The 16093-nt window shown below is 39.2% G+C and overlaps 2 protein-coding genes across 4 annotated transcripts in view; one reads left to right on the top strand and one right to left on the bottom strand.

Moving 5' to 3' along the window:
- Window positions 1–174: 174 nt before the first annotated feature.
- LOC131988048 (putative E3 ubiquitin-protein ligase UBR7) lies at window positions 175–7255 on the bottom strand. Of its 3 annotated transcripts, none has more exons than XM_059353045.1 (12): window positions 7163–7255; window positions 6288–6405; window positions 5227–5360; window positions 4722–4782; window positions 4542–4637; window positions 4374–4427; window positions 4150–4255; window positions 3879–4015; window positions 1524–1718; window positions 1223–1379; window positions 1047–1108; window positions 175–483 (listed from the first exon to the last, which is right to left on the bottom strand). In XM_059353045.1, exons 2-12 carry the CDS (start codon window positions 6402–6404, stop codon window positions 400–402), a joined length of 1203 nt encoding a protein of 400 aa, XP_059209028.1. In that variant the 5' UTR covers window position 6405; window positions 7163–7255; the 3' UTR covers window positions 175–399. The 3 variants fall into 3 exon arrangements, with proteins under 3 accessions (XP_059209028.1, XP_059209031.1, XP_059209029.1); XM_059353048.1 differs by having other exon boundaries at window positions 3879–4012; XM_059353046.1 differs by lacking the exon at window positions 7163–7255 and having other exon boundaries at window positions 6288–6502.
- Window positions 7256–9100: 1845 nt separating this feature from the next.
- The window catches only part of itpk1b (inositol-tetrakisphosphate 1-kinase b), a 32577-nt gene continuing 25584 nt past the window's right edge, over window positions 9101–16093 (top strand). Inside the window, exons 1-3 of the mRNA XM_059353193.1 lie at window positions 9101–9306; window positions 9799–9949; window positions 14400–14424. Coding sequence (XP_059209176.1) covers window positions 9855–9949; window positions 14400–14424 — 120 coding nt within the window. The 5' untranslated portion in view covers window positions 9101–9306; window positions 9799–9854. The remainder of the gene's footprint in view (window positions 9307–9798; window positions 9950–14399; window positions 14425–16093) is intronic.

The raw sequence follows: 16093 nt of genomic DNA, 5'->3' as shown, positions 1-16093 counted from the left end.
CGGGTATTTAACTCAGTGGACATGTTCACAAGAATGCACATGACATAATCATGTTCATGTGATGTACTCTTAACATTATAGCAATAAAACAATTTAACCTTTTTAAAGCATTCTGTGCTGAAACAAACTTTTGTACATTCATTATGAGATTTAGAGTTAAGGCATCATTATAAAGCAATTAAAAACAATAGAACATGGAACTCTTCCCCCAAAACTCCCTCCTTCACCTCAAGAGTAACACTTCACAACAACAACAGCAGGTCTTTGCACTAATTATTCAAGTTTTAGGATCACAATGGTTCCAGCAGGAAGCCTCTTTATTCAGCAGAGAAAAGGGACCAATGCATTCAGTCAGAGCACCATATGAAGCAGGCATATGACAGCAGCATGGCCTCCTTGTTACTGGTATCCTGCATTGGTCCGTCGTCTTTTTCTGGCCCGCAGCTCCTCAAAAAACTCATGTACAGCTTCAACTGTGACCATCTGATAGAGACAGGGAGGGAATGGTTCAGGTTTGAAACATACAGGACCATCTCAATAAATTAGAATATCATAGAAAAGTTTATGTCAATTAAATTAAAAAAGTGAAACATAGATTCATTACACACAGAATGAAACACTTCATATCTAAATGTATTTTGTTTATTTTAATCATAATGATTATGGCTTACATTTAATGAAGACCTAAAATTCAGTGTCTCAATAAAATGTTAGTATTACAAAAGACCAATTTTAAAAAGTATGTTTAATATGGAAATGTTGGCTTCTGAAAAGTATCCCATCTATATGACTCAATACTTGGTTGAGGCTGTTTGACTTGAACTACTGGAAATGGACTTTTCCATTATATTCTAATGTACTGAGATGCACCTGTACAAGACCCAGGTTTCACCAAAATAACTCTTGACTTCAATATTGCACATTTTTGGCATGTAAAGTAAACCCATATAGCTTGTGGGTAAATAATTAAATACTAATGGATAAAATGTCTCATAGGTGTTGGCCCTGTTATGTTTAATTCTACCGCTCCAGACTATATTTCTCACCTTTCCTTCAGCTTCACACTGGTCTAAAAATGCAGTCATCGAAGTTGTCAGCTCGTTGAAACCTGAGGGAGGAACGCATGATTAATTAGTCTCAATCAATCGCTTCTACCATAAATTTCACTTAGCATGATTACAGGCTGACCCCACATCCTCCCTGCTGCCGTGCCTGCGCTCACCGTAAATGACCTCCAGTTGCTGCACGCGGTTCATCGAGCTCGTCAGTGCCATCAGCGGGTGCTGCCCAAACGGCTCATCCAAGCCTTTCTTCTCGTAGGCCAGAATGGTGTCGGTCTGATCCATGAGGAACTGCACCTCTCCCGCCACATAGGTTCTCTGTGCAACGATGCAACACACAATTGAGAAAAACTCATTCATAAAAGAAGCTTTATAGACCGGGATCTTATGTAGAGCCAACACCTGCAAAGTGGCTTTCTTGAAGCCCACATTAAAATTTGAGTGTGAGTATTTGTGGCCTACCTTGCAGCTCGTGCAGGTGCAGAGCTCAGAGCGCCAACTGTAAGGCCAGAACACCGCTCCCTGTCTCGGCCTCTCCTGACCCGCGGCCTGCAGCTCCTTCAGCCTGCACACAGCGGTTTTGGCCGTGGCCTTAGCAGGGCTGCCCGTCATTTCCTCATGGGTACGTTTGCAAGGGGAACTCCTGTTTGCAGCTTCCTAAGATATAAATAATAACAGGATGAGGGGGGTTACTGCGCTAAACTGGCAGGAGAAGTGGGTGATAACACACAGGCTTTGTAAAACATGTCCTCACAGCACTGCAGACTCATCTGGGGAAGTCTCAAGGCGCAATGAGATGATTGGGCGATGAAAATCACCAGTTTACAGTAAGCTGTCCTGTGAAGCCTGGCCAAAGCAGTCTACAGAGCAGGGGAAGCAGTGCCTCATGGGTCATTTCTCCCCTAATTACCCAGAGGAGGGGAAGGCACGATAACAGGAGCTGGAGCCTGCTCTGTAATGGCTCACTACCCTACAGCCCCATCTTGTGGCATTAAAACACACCAGCTGCCTGGGAGACAATGTGCAACGTGAGCCTGCAAATGCTAAACATTAGGGCCCTTTTTCTAAAAAAATCTCTACAGTAGACAGTGTAACACCACATGTAGTCAAACTCAGCTGCAGAGGGCTTCAATACATTAACAGGTTAACTGTCAGAAGCACTCAACATGGATACAAATTCACACAATGCTCACTCAGCCCTGACTTATTTTAATTATATACAGACAGTGGCCATAAACTATGACATCTGTCAAATAGGCTAGAGTTACAAAGCATGGCGGATTATGTTATTACGTTAAACCTATAATCAGAAAACAATGAACATGCACTACTTGTTTTTTAATTGATTTGTGGTTATACAGTATGGGAACGAGACACGTGTAATACACTTATGGAGAAAAAAGATGTTTTCTTAAAATTCTAACCACTTTTTCTGAACATACCATGAGCACAGTTGAAGGAAAATACAACCAAAACCATAAATGGAAAAGTGACAGGACGAGACCTAAATTAATCTTGAATGTTTCCTCCATTTTCCGGCAAATGTGCTCTTCCTGTAGAGCTAGTGCAGTATGATAAGGATGCGTTCATGTCACATAGTAGTTATTGTAATTACAAGTTTTCCACTTGTTAATTCCGTTCAACAATCAAGTTGTGACAGTGACTGGGCACTTTATTATAGGGATAGGGCTTGGTGTCTGTATGAGATACCTTTAACTCATCAAAATGACTATTAGTATGGTTTGGTTTGGTTGCAGCCAATCACCCCAAGCATTTTTTTATTTAAAGTGACGACATGATTGTACCCTACAGCAGCAGCTACAACCCATACAGTCTGTTATGTGGTGGCAGGTCAGCATGTAATGTATGAATGTAAAAATAATTTGGATGGGGAGGAGTGGTGGTGGCATTTTTACTGAATGCTTTCATGAATATGACAGGTATCTAATGAAGTAGAACAAAAGCAATTTCATTAAGTACTCTATTGATATTGGTTTCTCTTGACGGATTACTTCTGGTATCATCAATTTTTTTAAACCATACCCAGCCATAAATATGAAGGCACCAGGGGAAAAAAAGAAAAAAGGGGAATGGCCAATCTCATGTTAATTGTTTTTTAAGCAGGGTCGGCACCAAGGTTATTATTATTATAAAAACGAAAACTAACAAAAAGACAAAGAAAAAACATTGAAAAGACATTTTCATTAACTGAAACAAAAACGAATGGGTTTTTTTAAAACGATAACTAATTTAAATTGTATTGTGTGGTTACAAAACTAACCAAAATTATAGTGAAAATGTCCTTCATTTTTGTCTTTTTTCTTACAGGAAGCATTGGTAAACATGTTTATTGAAACTGGGATGTCTACACGACTATGTGAGTCGATCGCCTTCAAAATGTTCCGCATTTCACTCAAAACAAAATTAAGAGTTAATAACCTTATTGGGGCTGAGATGGATAACGCAAAGGAAATAAAGGCAAAATTTATTGTGACCTTTTTAAATCTCGCACCCAACAAATATCCCATTACAAAGAAACTAAAACTAATAAAAACGATACTACAACTAAGCATCAACAACAACAAAAACTAGCAAACTCACTCTAAAAACTAATCAAAACTAATTGAATTTGAAAACAAAAATTCACAACGAAATTTAAACTAAAAATCCAAAACTATTATAACCTTGGTCTGCATCACAAAAGATTTTGTGTAAGTTCACTTTAACTCCGTACTATCTGTTTCTCCTGTTTATATGGCGAACCTAGATGCAAACATAGAAAGAGAGGCAGACGGTTTCATGAGCAAAGTTTCTCACCTCTTGCTTCGTGTGACTGACGGATGGCTGCTCGTCCTGACTCTGACTGGACTCTGAGTCTTCCACCTGTTCTGCTCCTTCCACCACATCCACTTCTACCTCCTCCTCAGGATGACTCACGCTGACCACGGGTGCTACTAGAATGGAAGATAAATGGAGAAGTTGCTCTCTGGATTTTTACTGTTGAAAACTGTCTGTTAGAAAACTTAGACAAGTGTGTTAGTATTTGCTGCTTGTGATAAGCATTTCAGATCAGAGGCCAAGTGGTTACCTGCAAAGTGAGCAGCATACGTCCACAAAACAGGAAACTTGTTCATGCAGGCCTCACATATCATCTCCTGCAGCTCCTCAGGCTCTGCTGCAGTGCAGCCCAGGTGCTGTCAAACATAAAACAAAAAGACTACAGAATGAGAAGACTTATAGTAGTGAGGAATCGGAAATGTGAATGAGAGAAGTGCTCAGAAATGTAATTTCAATAACATGACTTAAGCTCACCCTGCTGTGGAACCAATCTTCACAGATGATGCACTGAATCATCTCATCGTTGGCCTATTGGGTAAAAAAAAAAGGTGTTTTGTGTCGTAGCAGATGACTAATATAAATAGTAGATTTTTTTCAGAAAGATATGAATACCATAAGAGCCCAGATAAATAAAATGAATACCTGATCATCTGTGTCTGGGTACGGCCGGTCACACGAGCAGTAGCAGCCACTGAAGTTGTGATTGTAGTGATTTCGGCTGTTTTCCTCATCTTTGGCCTGTGAATACAAAAGACAGAATAACATCAGATTATAAGCTGCAGTTGATTCAGTTAGAAATCATATTAAGACCAGAAGACTCACAGGAATTAGCTGACAGTTGAATTCCCCAAACTTGCCATTTCCACAGTCACAGCGGAAATTCCTACATTAGAAAAACAAGAAAATAGGAACATTAGGTGTAGAAGCTATTTCATTATTATTGTTTATTTTGCATGTATTTTTGTGTACATTAGGGCCACTAGGAACCAGACTAAACAGGTATTGAGCATTGATAAAGGTAACAGGTGGTAGTGACAGGTGATGCACCAGAAGGGACATGTTTTTTTTACCTGAACAAAGAGAGGCAGCATGAAATGTTTGTTTACTTTGGAAATTCAAATGAACCAAAACGTGAATCCTGCCTGGACAATGGACTTCTTTTAGCCTGAGTACATCCTAATCAAACTGGTGCATCAGTGGCCTTTTGTGCAAGTTTTACAAGTGAAAGAACTATCTTACAAATAGCAACTACATTATGAAAAGAATAACGTATGCTGTGGGATTTGTACGTCGGTGCAAAGAAAAACAAAAAACATGAATAAAGTACCTTTTGGTGTACAGCTCAAAGATGTCATGTCCATCGTGGCATTTATTGGCACAGGCCAGACAAACCCCCGCGGGCTCTGCAGCACTGGGAGTGCAGGTGTTGCAGGCAAACACAGCCTGTCTCTTCACATAACCCTGTAACAATAACACTGCAGGAATAAATATACAGCCAGTGTTGGAAGAAGTATTCAGATCCCTTACTTCAGTAAAGTACAAATACCACACTGCAAAATTACTCCACTACAAGTAAAAGTCCTGCATTCAAAACTTACTGATGTAAAAGTACAACAGTATCAGCATCAAAATGTACTTAAAGTATCAAAAGTAAAAGTACTTGTTATGCAGAATGGCCCCACTCAGATATATAGTCTAAATATATTATGAGATCATTTGTCGTGATTTGTCGTATTTATGTAAGCAGCGTTTTCATTTTGTAAATGTAGGGCTCCTTTTAACCATATATTAACATATATAGTGGTATGACATTCAATTTATAAATAGGCGTAATTTTAAATCTATCATGTTTTTTATGTTAAATTTCGACCTGAAATGAAACTAAAGCTCTCAGATAAATGTAATGGAGTAAAAAATACAATATTTGCCTCTAAAATGTAGTGAAATATAAGTATAAAGTTACATAAAATGTAAATACTCAGGTAAGGTACAAGTACGTAAAAATTGTACTTAAGTACAGTACTTGAGTAAAAGTACTTAGTTACATTCCACCACTGTATACACCAATATACATATTATTGATGACATGTCCCTTGTAATTTAGCTGCATAGTAGTTCTTTCATATTCTCTGATTGGAAATACTGCAGTGACTACAAGTAGGAGGACATAGTTTCACTCTTGAGGGCCCCCGCCCCACAAACTATGGCCCTTATTGAAATTATATCAACATATTTACAAAAACCCTACGGATTACGTGAGACGCACACAGTCTCAGTAAACACACAACACTGCATGTGAAACTGCAGTAGTTGTGTTTGGACAAAGCGACAGTAGGCGGATAAAGGCGATGGCTGCAGCAGGGATGCGGTGCAGGAAGCTTTTCTTACCCGAGAATAGGAGCAGTTTTCTGGGTCGCTTCCAGCCAGCACACACAAAGCCTTCTCCAGCTCCTCCTCGTTGATGGCAGCGTCGTCAATGTCTGCGTCTTCTTTATTTGAAGCCATTCTGGTAAAAGAGAGTGAAGAAGAGACACAAAGACTCACACACAGACACACCGGGCTGAGCTGCACAACAGTGTTGACAAATGATTGTTCCGGGCGGGAGTTTGGGCCAAGACCACGTGGAGGAAGTGACGTAACGTACTAATTAACAATCAACAGTCGGATGTAGCCTGTAACAGGTTTTAGTTAATTAAGTTAGTTGGCAGTATAAAGAATCGTCACGTTATATATTAAGGCTTAATACACTGATTGCATTTAATTACAGTGACTAGTATGTTTTATAATTGCATCATGTCATACGTCAGTACCAAAAGAGAAGAAAACCAGAAACAAGTTAGACTAGACTTTTCTTTTAATTATAAAATATCGTTAGCCTAATAGCATAATTGTCTAAGTCATTTGTAACTTACTGTTACAATATATAAAAAACCAATGTGCTTACAAAAAATGTATTTTTCTTGTTTTCAGAAAACGTTTAAATATGACTTTGGCAATTATGCTATGAGGCTAACGATATGTACATTTTTGTGGATGAATATTTATAATAAAGGGAGAAAATAATTTAGCAAACGCAACACACACACACACACACACACACATACACACACACACCCACACATACTAGAGCCATCGTTGAAAAGAATGCGGGCTTTTGGTCCCCAAAAAAAGACCATTAAAATGTCTGCAGGCTAGAAATAGAATATAAAAAGTCTATAATCTTATTCTATTTCTATGGTGTGAAGTCGTGGGGTGTAACATACCTGTCCTGGTGGTAGGTAGGATATGAGAAGAGGGATTAGATATTGGTTAGTGTTTGTCCTGCCTTCAGCCAGCTCTGTTGTATATTTTTGAAATATTTTCATTTTGTTTTTGATTTTCAATATGTCATGGTATTTTTTAAATGCATTCCGCATTCTAAGTCTTTTGAGGCGCATTCATTTATTCATTTTGACTAATATACCTCCACAAGGGCCAATGGTATCTGAATGTACAAGGGATTCACAAAATCAGGGCAAATACTGTCATAAGCATTCAACGGTGGTGGAAGAAGTATTCAGATCCATTACTTAAGTAATTAACTCTACTCTAAAGTATGCATTATACAGAATGGACCCATTGAACCATTGAATGGACCCACTGAGATATATATACACACACACACACACAGACACACCACACACCAAATATATAGTTGGATTATTATTATTGATGCATTTATGTAAGCATTTTTTGTCAAGGTAGGATTCATTTTATATTCTTAATATATGTTATGAGGTTTAATTTCAGCAAATGTCTAACACTGTCAGCTAAATTTAGTGGAGTAAAAAGTACAATATTTGCCTGAAAATTAAGTGAAGCAGAAGTATAAAGTTACATAAAATGGGAATATTCAAGTAAAGTAAAACTTCATCAAAATTGTACTTAAGTACAGTACTTGTGTAAAGTTATTTAGTTACTTTCCAACACTGGCATTCAAATGATATGGGCTAATTGGTTATATATAATCAAAATAATATTTAGTACAATAACTAATTTATATTCAGCCAGGGGGCATGTGTTGGTGCCGAATATCTACAATAATATATATCAGTTAAATTGTTTCTTTTTCTTTATTATTGTGAGTACTTGCTGTCTAAAATGGGAAAAGGAAAAAAAAGCTGCTGTCTGTTGCAGTGGTTTTCCAATAGGTGGCGCCACTGTGGCGTTTCTCTGTGAGGGCGCCCGCCGAAATTGTGCGCTGAAAACAGTGTGGTATTGAACAAGGGACGGTGCTGTCATTATGCAAGCTGCAACGAGCCCACAATTAGAAAATCAGTTCATTTTGCTATCTACAGTTGGTTTGTGTACAAATTCACAAACCGGTTCACTGATCCACATGCCGCCTTAAACTTTCTTTTATCTTCATGGTAGTGTGGGTTGACAGACAGGGAAGCGGCGTTCAGGGAACACACTGAACTTCTCTGACCGCATCCCAGTTGCCTTTACGGGCTGTCGGAAATATTGTCGAAGCACCATGAACAGCTCAAAGAGACTGATTTCTACAGTCATGGAAAAAATATGAGATCATCCTTTTTCTTCACTTTAATAACCAAAATCATTATCCAAAAAAACCATGGAAAATAGCTAGGTATAAGCTCTAAAATTAAACTCGTATGAGCTATTTTTGTTGTTATTATTATATTTGTCTAAACAAATGTACCTTTAGTTGTACCATGCATTAAAATGAACAATAAAGTGAAGAAAACAAGGGTAGTCTAATTATTTTTTTCTATGACTGTATAGTTATTTTATGGGAGCTGAGAATATCTATCGTTTGCATTAATGATGAAAGCAAATATTGTTGTTAACAGCTACAACATCAATGAAATGAACATATTCATGTCACTAATAATCACCAAGTGTAATCCAGTAATTATTGATTATTATTATTATATTCGATAATAAAAGAAACATTTGAGTTTAGGACTGTTGGCCAAACTAACCAACATATCTAAGAAGTTGAAATGGGCATTTCATTATTTTCTGACATTTAATAGACAACTCAATTAATCGATTTCCGGAGAAATGAATCTACAGATTCATGTTAATCGACAATGAACGCACAACAACACGTGAAACCAGGACAGACTGTGATTGGACAGTTGGAAGTGGTATTTTCCGAGGGGCTGGTGAAGGCAGCACCAGTCTCCTGAATCCTGGGTGTGTGCAGGCAGGCAGTTCAATGTAGAGTGTGAGGGAGAAAGCACCAGGAACATCTCAACGTGAGTCCAGTTCAGCCTGTCATCTGTCACCCCGCTTCAAAACTTCTACTCCTTCTCCAGCGGACGGACCGAGATGGGAAACTACCCGAGCTAGTTTGTGAAGAGGACACACATTTCAGGGGGAGCTGAGCTAAAACTGCCAGGTTAGTTAACGCTAGCTCACCACAGCCTCTCTTTGACGTACTTGCCGTTTAGTCAGTTGGTTCATCCTTTAGCCAACTAGCCGCTGTTAGCCATGGTTATTTAACTCATTTAATTCTTTAAAGTGGTGTGCATCTGTTCAGTCATTTAACCTTTTTTGGCGCTGTTAGCAAGCTAGCTTACGTCCCCTAATTGCATGCCATCGGTTAGCAGATTGTCACTGCCCAGCTTGCTAGCTAACGTTAGCAGTTGAGGTTAGCAAATTGGGGTCAGCGTGTGTGTGTGTGTGTGGTTCGCTGATGCTGAGCCACATTCACTGTAATACCACGGTAGGAAACAAGATAATGGGAACATGAGGGCGCTAACCATGAGGCACACCAGTGCAAAGCGCCGCTTCTGGTTGTGTTTGTGTCGCGAACTATTCCCCTTCATTGCTGGTTGTTGGCTGTGAGAGGTTCACGTCACGGTGTTGTTTCCTGTTTTCGCCTTTCCAGGTTGAGCCTTCAGTCACACAGTTCACCTCCGGAGAAGGAACAGGAGCACAGTGGAGATGCAGACTTTCCTGAAAGGCCGGAGAGTCGGCTACTGGCTCAGCGAGAAGAAGATGAAGAAGCTCAATTTTCAGGCCTTTGCTGATTTGTGCAGGTATGTGGAAATAGCTCAAAATCGATACGCCCACCAAGTGATTGTAGAGCAACTCGCAGAAACAGCTTCACACGGCAGGTTTACACCAATATATATATCACAGTGAATTAGAAAGTGTGCTGACAGACAGGCATTGGACTTCCTCTTAATGACAGAGGGACTGATTATGATCTATTCTCCTTTTTTAGTTTTCATTTAAACTTTCTCTTTCTTATTTACACACATCATCAGCTATTTTCCCTGCTAGTTACTGTTAAGCATTTGAGGTTAAAAACACAGTCAAGGCCTCTTATCACTGCTGTACTGACAACGTTTTATTAAAATAGAATAATTCATGCCCAAAGGCAAGGCGCCACCAGCAACAAGCCATGTTGATTTTGTTTGCAATGTCTTGAGTCAGTCCCTGTTGAGACATCGTGGGAGGAGGGAATGTGTGTAGGTAGGACTGTTGAGTGGCCCAAGGTGCATGAGTAAGCTGCCAAAACAGGTGTTATTGTTTAGTCAATTGTCCTCAAGCATTAAACTTTAAGACAGGGGTGTGTGTGTGTGTGTGTGTGTGTGTGTGTGTGTGTGTGTGTGTGTGTGTGTGTGTGTATTAACAAAATCAATCTCAGGTGTGCTGATGACGCCTAAACCAGAATACAGTATGTGCTCTTATTTTACAAAGTTAACCTTTGTTTATTCGTGTATCTTATATTGATTGTATTTGGGACAGTGTGATATCAAGTAGACTGGTCTTGGCTTGTCGTCTCTAATTTTGTGATGTTTTATTTATCTACAAAAAGAGACTATCCGTCCAAATGCATAGTCATAGCATGATTTTGGTCAAGGGTGTATTTCTGCTGTAGCAAGGATTTGTTCTGCAGCCTTGAGAGAGGCAGCTATATGAGTGTTATACCTTATCTTGTTGTAGCTTATCCTTCTCTGGGCCAATTGAAATGTTATATAAGGTCTTATAAAGTAGGGCATGGATTTTCTCAGCAGACATGACTTCAGGAGTAGTAAACTCTTCCTTACTGATTTACAATAGCTGTTGTATAATATACTCGATTGGTAAATGGTCCCAAGGTCTGACAGTAACCTTAACCAACCTCATTGCAACAACTTTATGAGCATTGCAGTTACCCTGAGACACCAACAGTGACAGCAGCTAAGAGATAATGGAGAGAACATTTTATAGTTTTCAGTCTTTTGATGCAGCAAGAAAGTGCCCTGGTAGCAGTTGCTTCCGACCTTTTTCAAGAGGGTTGTTGCCTCACAAAGCGACCTGGTTGAACCAGCCCAGATTACCACACTGTAATCCACAAAACATTTTTAATCTCTTCATAAACCTCCAAGTAACACCCCCCTGTCACTCCCTCCCTCCACCCTGCCTGCCCCCATCTTCCCTCATAGCTGGACTGACGGCTGTTTAATACAAAGGGCGGGGTCCAAATGTGAAGAAGTGGTTCTTGGGAAAAGAGATCAAGAAAGTCAAGTTGCATCAATAGTGTTTATACAGGAACAACAAGAAATACAAGCACATTTAAATCAGAAAGAGACGCAAAGTAACTGTTGGTGTATATGATCACTACATGGTTGCTTTTCCCCAGTCAGCCACTGAAACTTCTCCTTTTTTCTTACATATTTCCCTTATCATACACCATGTTAGATAGTAAAAGTCATCTTCACAGGAAGGCAAATATGGAACAAAGATAACCTTCCTATATGTGGCTCCCGTATTTAGAATACAACTGTTTTGCCAAAGGCATTTTGTCTTGCTAGAAGGCACAACTTTCCAAGTGTGTCAGTTGTATTTATTATGTAATGGTTTCTTTGGCAACATCACACTCTTTAACTCTCATTTCATGTACCTTGATTTTACTTAAAAGTTAGATATTCGCAGGTTTTTTTTATGTGACAGACTGCATTAACAAAGAAAAACCAAACGTTTCACCACAACAGGATGCGCCAGTGTCTTACTCTCGTAGTGACTGAGCAGGTTTTCCCCCTTTCATCATGTGGCATGCAGCTGACATTGTGAGCACTTCAGTGTTGAGTCTGCCTGTCTTGTGCAGCTGGACTTAAAGGATTCCTGCTGGTCAGAGCCTATTGGCTTTGTGTTTGCATCCCATGAGCTTGCACAGCAATTTGGAGAGTTCCTACTGACACATATACCTGATTTGGAAAAATGCAATGCCCTTGAGAACAGCCAGCCTCAGCGACTTTGGATAATGTGCAAATATTGTCACTTTGTCCTGTCAAGACGATGCGACTCTAGGACAACAAGTCTAATGAGATTACATTGAGCTGTACCAACTGTATGCCTGGCTGAAGTCCTTCACCCAAATGATACAATTAGCTGCAGTGACAGGAAGGCTGTGATTATTTAAAACCTGTGGCAAGTATCACTCCAAAATCTATTGGCATGTAAAGACCTGATTGTGTTGATTTCAAGGTATAGACTGATCAAAGCAGACCATAGGTAGTGCTGCTTCACCTGGTTGATCTACTTTATCTCAAATTCACCCATGTGTAAACTTTGTAATCGCATACTGTCAAGCAGTGCAGTAGGCATGTATATGGTCTATCATAAATGCCAAACTTTAGGGTTAGAGTTTATGGATATATGACACTGCGTATTAGTAAGAGATGGAAAGATAATAAAAAGTGTCTTGTTTTTCATTACACCTTATTCTATTCACATAGTTGTGCCGTTGGCCTGTTTCTCTGCTGGATCCTATCCTTCATCCCTTTCTTTCTGCTGGCTGTGTAACAATATAGGAGAGCAGACGATCTCCATATCTGAGATGGGACGAAACTAAAGGCCCCATTCACACCACATGAAACACGCCAGCTGCAGTATTAAATATCCACATTGTTGTGAAGCAGTGAATGGCTGCACTGCTGTTACCATGGGGCTGTAACCTCAAAAACAACTGGGCTGCACAGGCTGAGTTGGTTGTACTGTTGGACTGGTTTTGTGAATTTCCTCTGAGTAGGAGATATGTTGTTGTGGCTATTCAAGTATATTTTTTTGCTGAATCCCTTTGGCTGATTTTGTGGCATCGAGGCAAAAGTGAAAATGCCTCCTTCTCCTTCCTTCTACTTTCGTTTTGGGCAGTTGTTTGTCTGTCCACGGTTAGGACTATAAATCCAGCAGGTTTAAACATGTGGGAGACATCCTCTGTCCTTCACAAGTGTCTAGAAAAGCTCTTCTTAAAAGAAAAGTCATCTCGCATTTAAATGTATCCACAAATGGTTGATTTTAAATAGTTGCTTGCTGTGTAGAGTCAGAGATCTGTCTAGGTTCCTAATGTGTACAGTGTGGTGCTGCACTATGTTATGATCATCACCTCGGCCAACATCTCCACTCTTGTAGTGGTCTGCTGGTTGCCAAGCAACACATTTTTATCCAAAGACTTGTATTTCTGTGTCCTTTTTGAAAAAAGTAAGATATTTTCGAGCCCTGAGACGGAATTTTTCTATTTTCAGTCAGTCACAGTGGCTCTGCTTTGCTGTTCTGCTATCAGACACATTTACTGAATATTTCAGGATCATTGTTCATATTTATCTTGACAGTCAAGATAAGAAGATTACCATGCCCCATGTTTCACATGGCGTTGTCTTGTGTTATAAATCCAGTGCATTAATAATCTCCAGTAATTTGTATTTATTGAATATATGTCAACAGGTTGTGGAAGTTCACTTATGTTACAACATAGTTGATCCTTTCTTATTTTGAGCTAATTATACTAATTTATATTTCTTTAAATTATTTATTCAAATGTTTATATATTGAGTTTTGTAAATCTATTTTTTAACTTGTTCTTTTTTTTATTCCAAGAACGCCCAAAGTTAAAAAGACAAACATTTTGTTAAAGTTCACTAAATACATGATGATTCCAAAATCAATGCCTAACAGTGCTAGATAATCACGATCTAAATATTGACCAAAATTATCGTGATTACGATCTGCCATAATCAAGCAGCACTAGTGTCAGTCACTCATGTCTATATCTTTTCACAGAGTCAAATTGTTTAAAACCTCTTATGGAGAGGAACTGTTTTGTGAAACATATTCATAAAGTACAAAAAGAACCTTCACATTATAAAGGAAGGGACTCCAGTGTGGACAGATGATGCAAAAGCAGGGTTTGAATATCTATTTAATAAATAAATAAACAGTAATAAATAGGAGTGTGCTCTCTTGTCACTTCAACTATGCATGTAAAAATATTTGCAGCATTACTTTGCGTTTTGATTGATTTCTTATTTCATAGTCTGTGGGTTCATTCAAGTCTTTTCTTCCTCCGACTCTTTGAGATATTGTTTTTGGACAATGAAAAGAGTGCAGACATTCTCACCTGTAGTGCCTGACACACATTTCATAACATCTTGCATCTTATAGCATATTTGCTTATTTTTGGTAAAATTAATGACCCTTTTTCTTTTGTCTTTTGTCTTTCAGGAAAAGAGGAATAGAAGTTGTTCAGGTAAGTCGGAAAAAATATTTTTTGTCTAAATATTGAACAGACCGCCATTATTTTAGTCATGAAAAAAAATATCCCTGTTGAGAAGCAATTTTATTGTGATTCGAGTTGAAACCAAACCATTTACTACATATGCACTTTTCAGATTTTTCTACTGTAAACTTCTGTGAGTTTGTTAACTCCCACATACCTGTGTAGTGTTGACAGTCTTGCTATTTTCAGTCCGTAAGCATCATCAGGGTCTAATAGACCAGGTCATATTCATTGTTTAGCTGTGATGCAGTTCACCTCTACACAGTATGGCCTCAACCCTGTGAACTCTTTTGTATGTCAGAGGAATCTAATTGGGGCAATGGCTACTCATTCTGTAAGTGTTTTTAGGTGCAAATGTGTGTGATTGAAGCTTTAAAATCATGGTAGCAGTTGTTGAGGTCATCACAGTGTATTCTGTCTAAATTGGTCTAACAACAGAAATAATAGTGTATCTCCAGCATTACTAGATGAAGAAAGACAGGGTTTTGTTCAGGTAAATACAGGCCTCAGGGAAGTAAACGCTGCTGTCATTAATGGATACTGGACATAGTACACTACATTGAGTCATTAAACACAGCACGTATAGCAGCGTAGTAACAGTTGTTACTAAGTCCTGGGAGCTCAGTGTTGACAAGTCCTCATCAGATAAAGTGCTTTCTGCAATTGAGGAGGAAATCATCCTGCCTTTTCTCTCAGCCTCTTACACTGTTTTTCTTTCTAATGCTGGCTCTTGTCTTCTTGTCTGGTGGCGGGGGCTTTTTTTCTCTCCTTTTGCTTTGAGGTTATTTTTTTCCCGTTGCTGTGCTAACGATATCAGCACACCAAGAAAGAGCCTCGTCCTGGGAATAGTCCCAAAGTAAGCAGGGCTTTGTTTCTCACTGTGCATTCAGTCACTCCTGGGAGAGTAGATCTTCAAAAACCCTCAGCTAGGGGGGTACCCAGGGACTTAAACAGCCCTCTGGCCTTCCCCATAACTCTTTTTCCAGCACTACCTGTTGCCCACTGAGTTTTTTTTTGTTCCCTCTCCTACAAATCAGCATAAACTCTCCTTATTTTTAGCTTGGCTGTCGCTGCCAATTGGGAAAGCTCAGTTTACTCGGACACCCAGAGGTATTTTTGAATTCACATCGGTGACTCTGTTGCCTGAGATGCACCCAACGCCAGTCAGTGCCTGTACTATCATGGCTGCATCACAAGCCGAGATAATGGTAGCGTTGTAATGCTTTGGCCTTGTTATTCAAGTCTGTGTACAAAGCTGTCTTCTCCCATTGCACTAGTCAATTCTGAGCCCAGCAACTCTTCGACTTTACCTCTGTCTGACTGTTATTATGCAGTCAGTGTTTGGATTTCTAAAGACATATTATGTGTTGAAACATTGTTGTTTTATATATCTCCTCCTTTTCTTGTAATTATATTACCATATTTTTTAGCCCAGTGTTAATGAAGCCAAAGACAAATTTCTACATTGAGACTGTAAAGAACATGCATGAATATATTAATCTAAATGACGAAGCGTGTTTGTTAGAGACAGAGATAACAGGCGCAATGAGGACGAAGGGATATCATGAAAAGGAAGTGGTGGTGCATTACACACGTCTGTGTTTCATTGCAGATTAAGTGTTCAGCTCGAGTGTTGTTC

This window comes from Centropristis striata, chromosome 16 (assembly GCF_030273125.1).
Source record: "Centropristis striata isolate RG_2023a ecotype Rhode Island chromosome 16, C.striata_1.0, whole genome shotgun sequence".
NCBI lineage: Eukaryota > Metazoa > Chordata > Actinopteri > Perciformes > Serranidae > Centropristis > Centropristis striata.
Note: the sequence above shows the minus strand (reverse complement) of the source record. Positions and strands in the feature narration are given on the sequence as shown.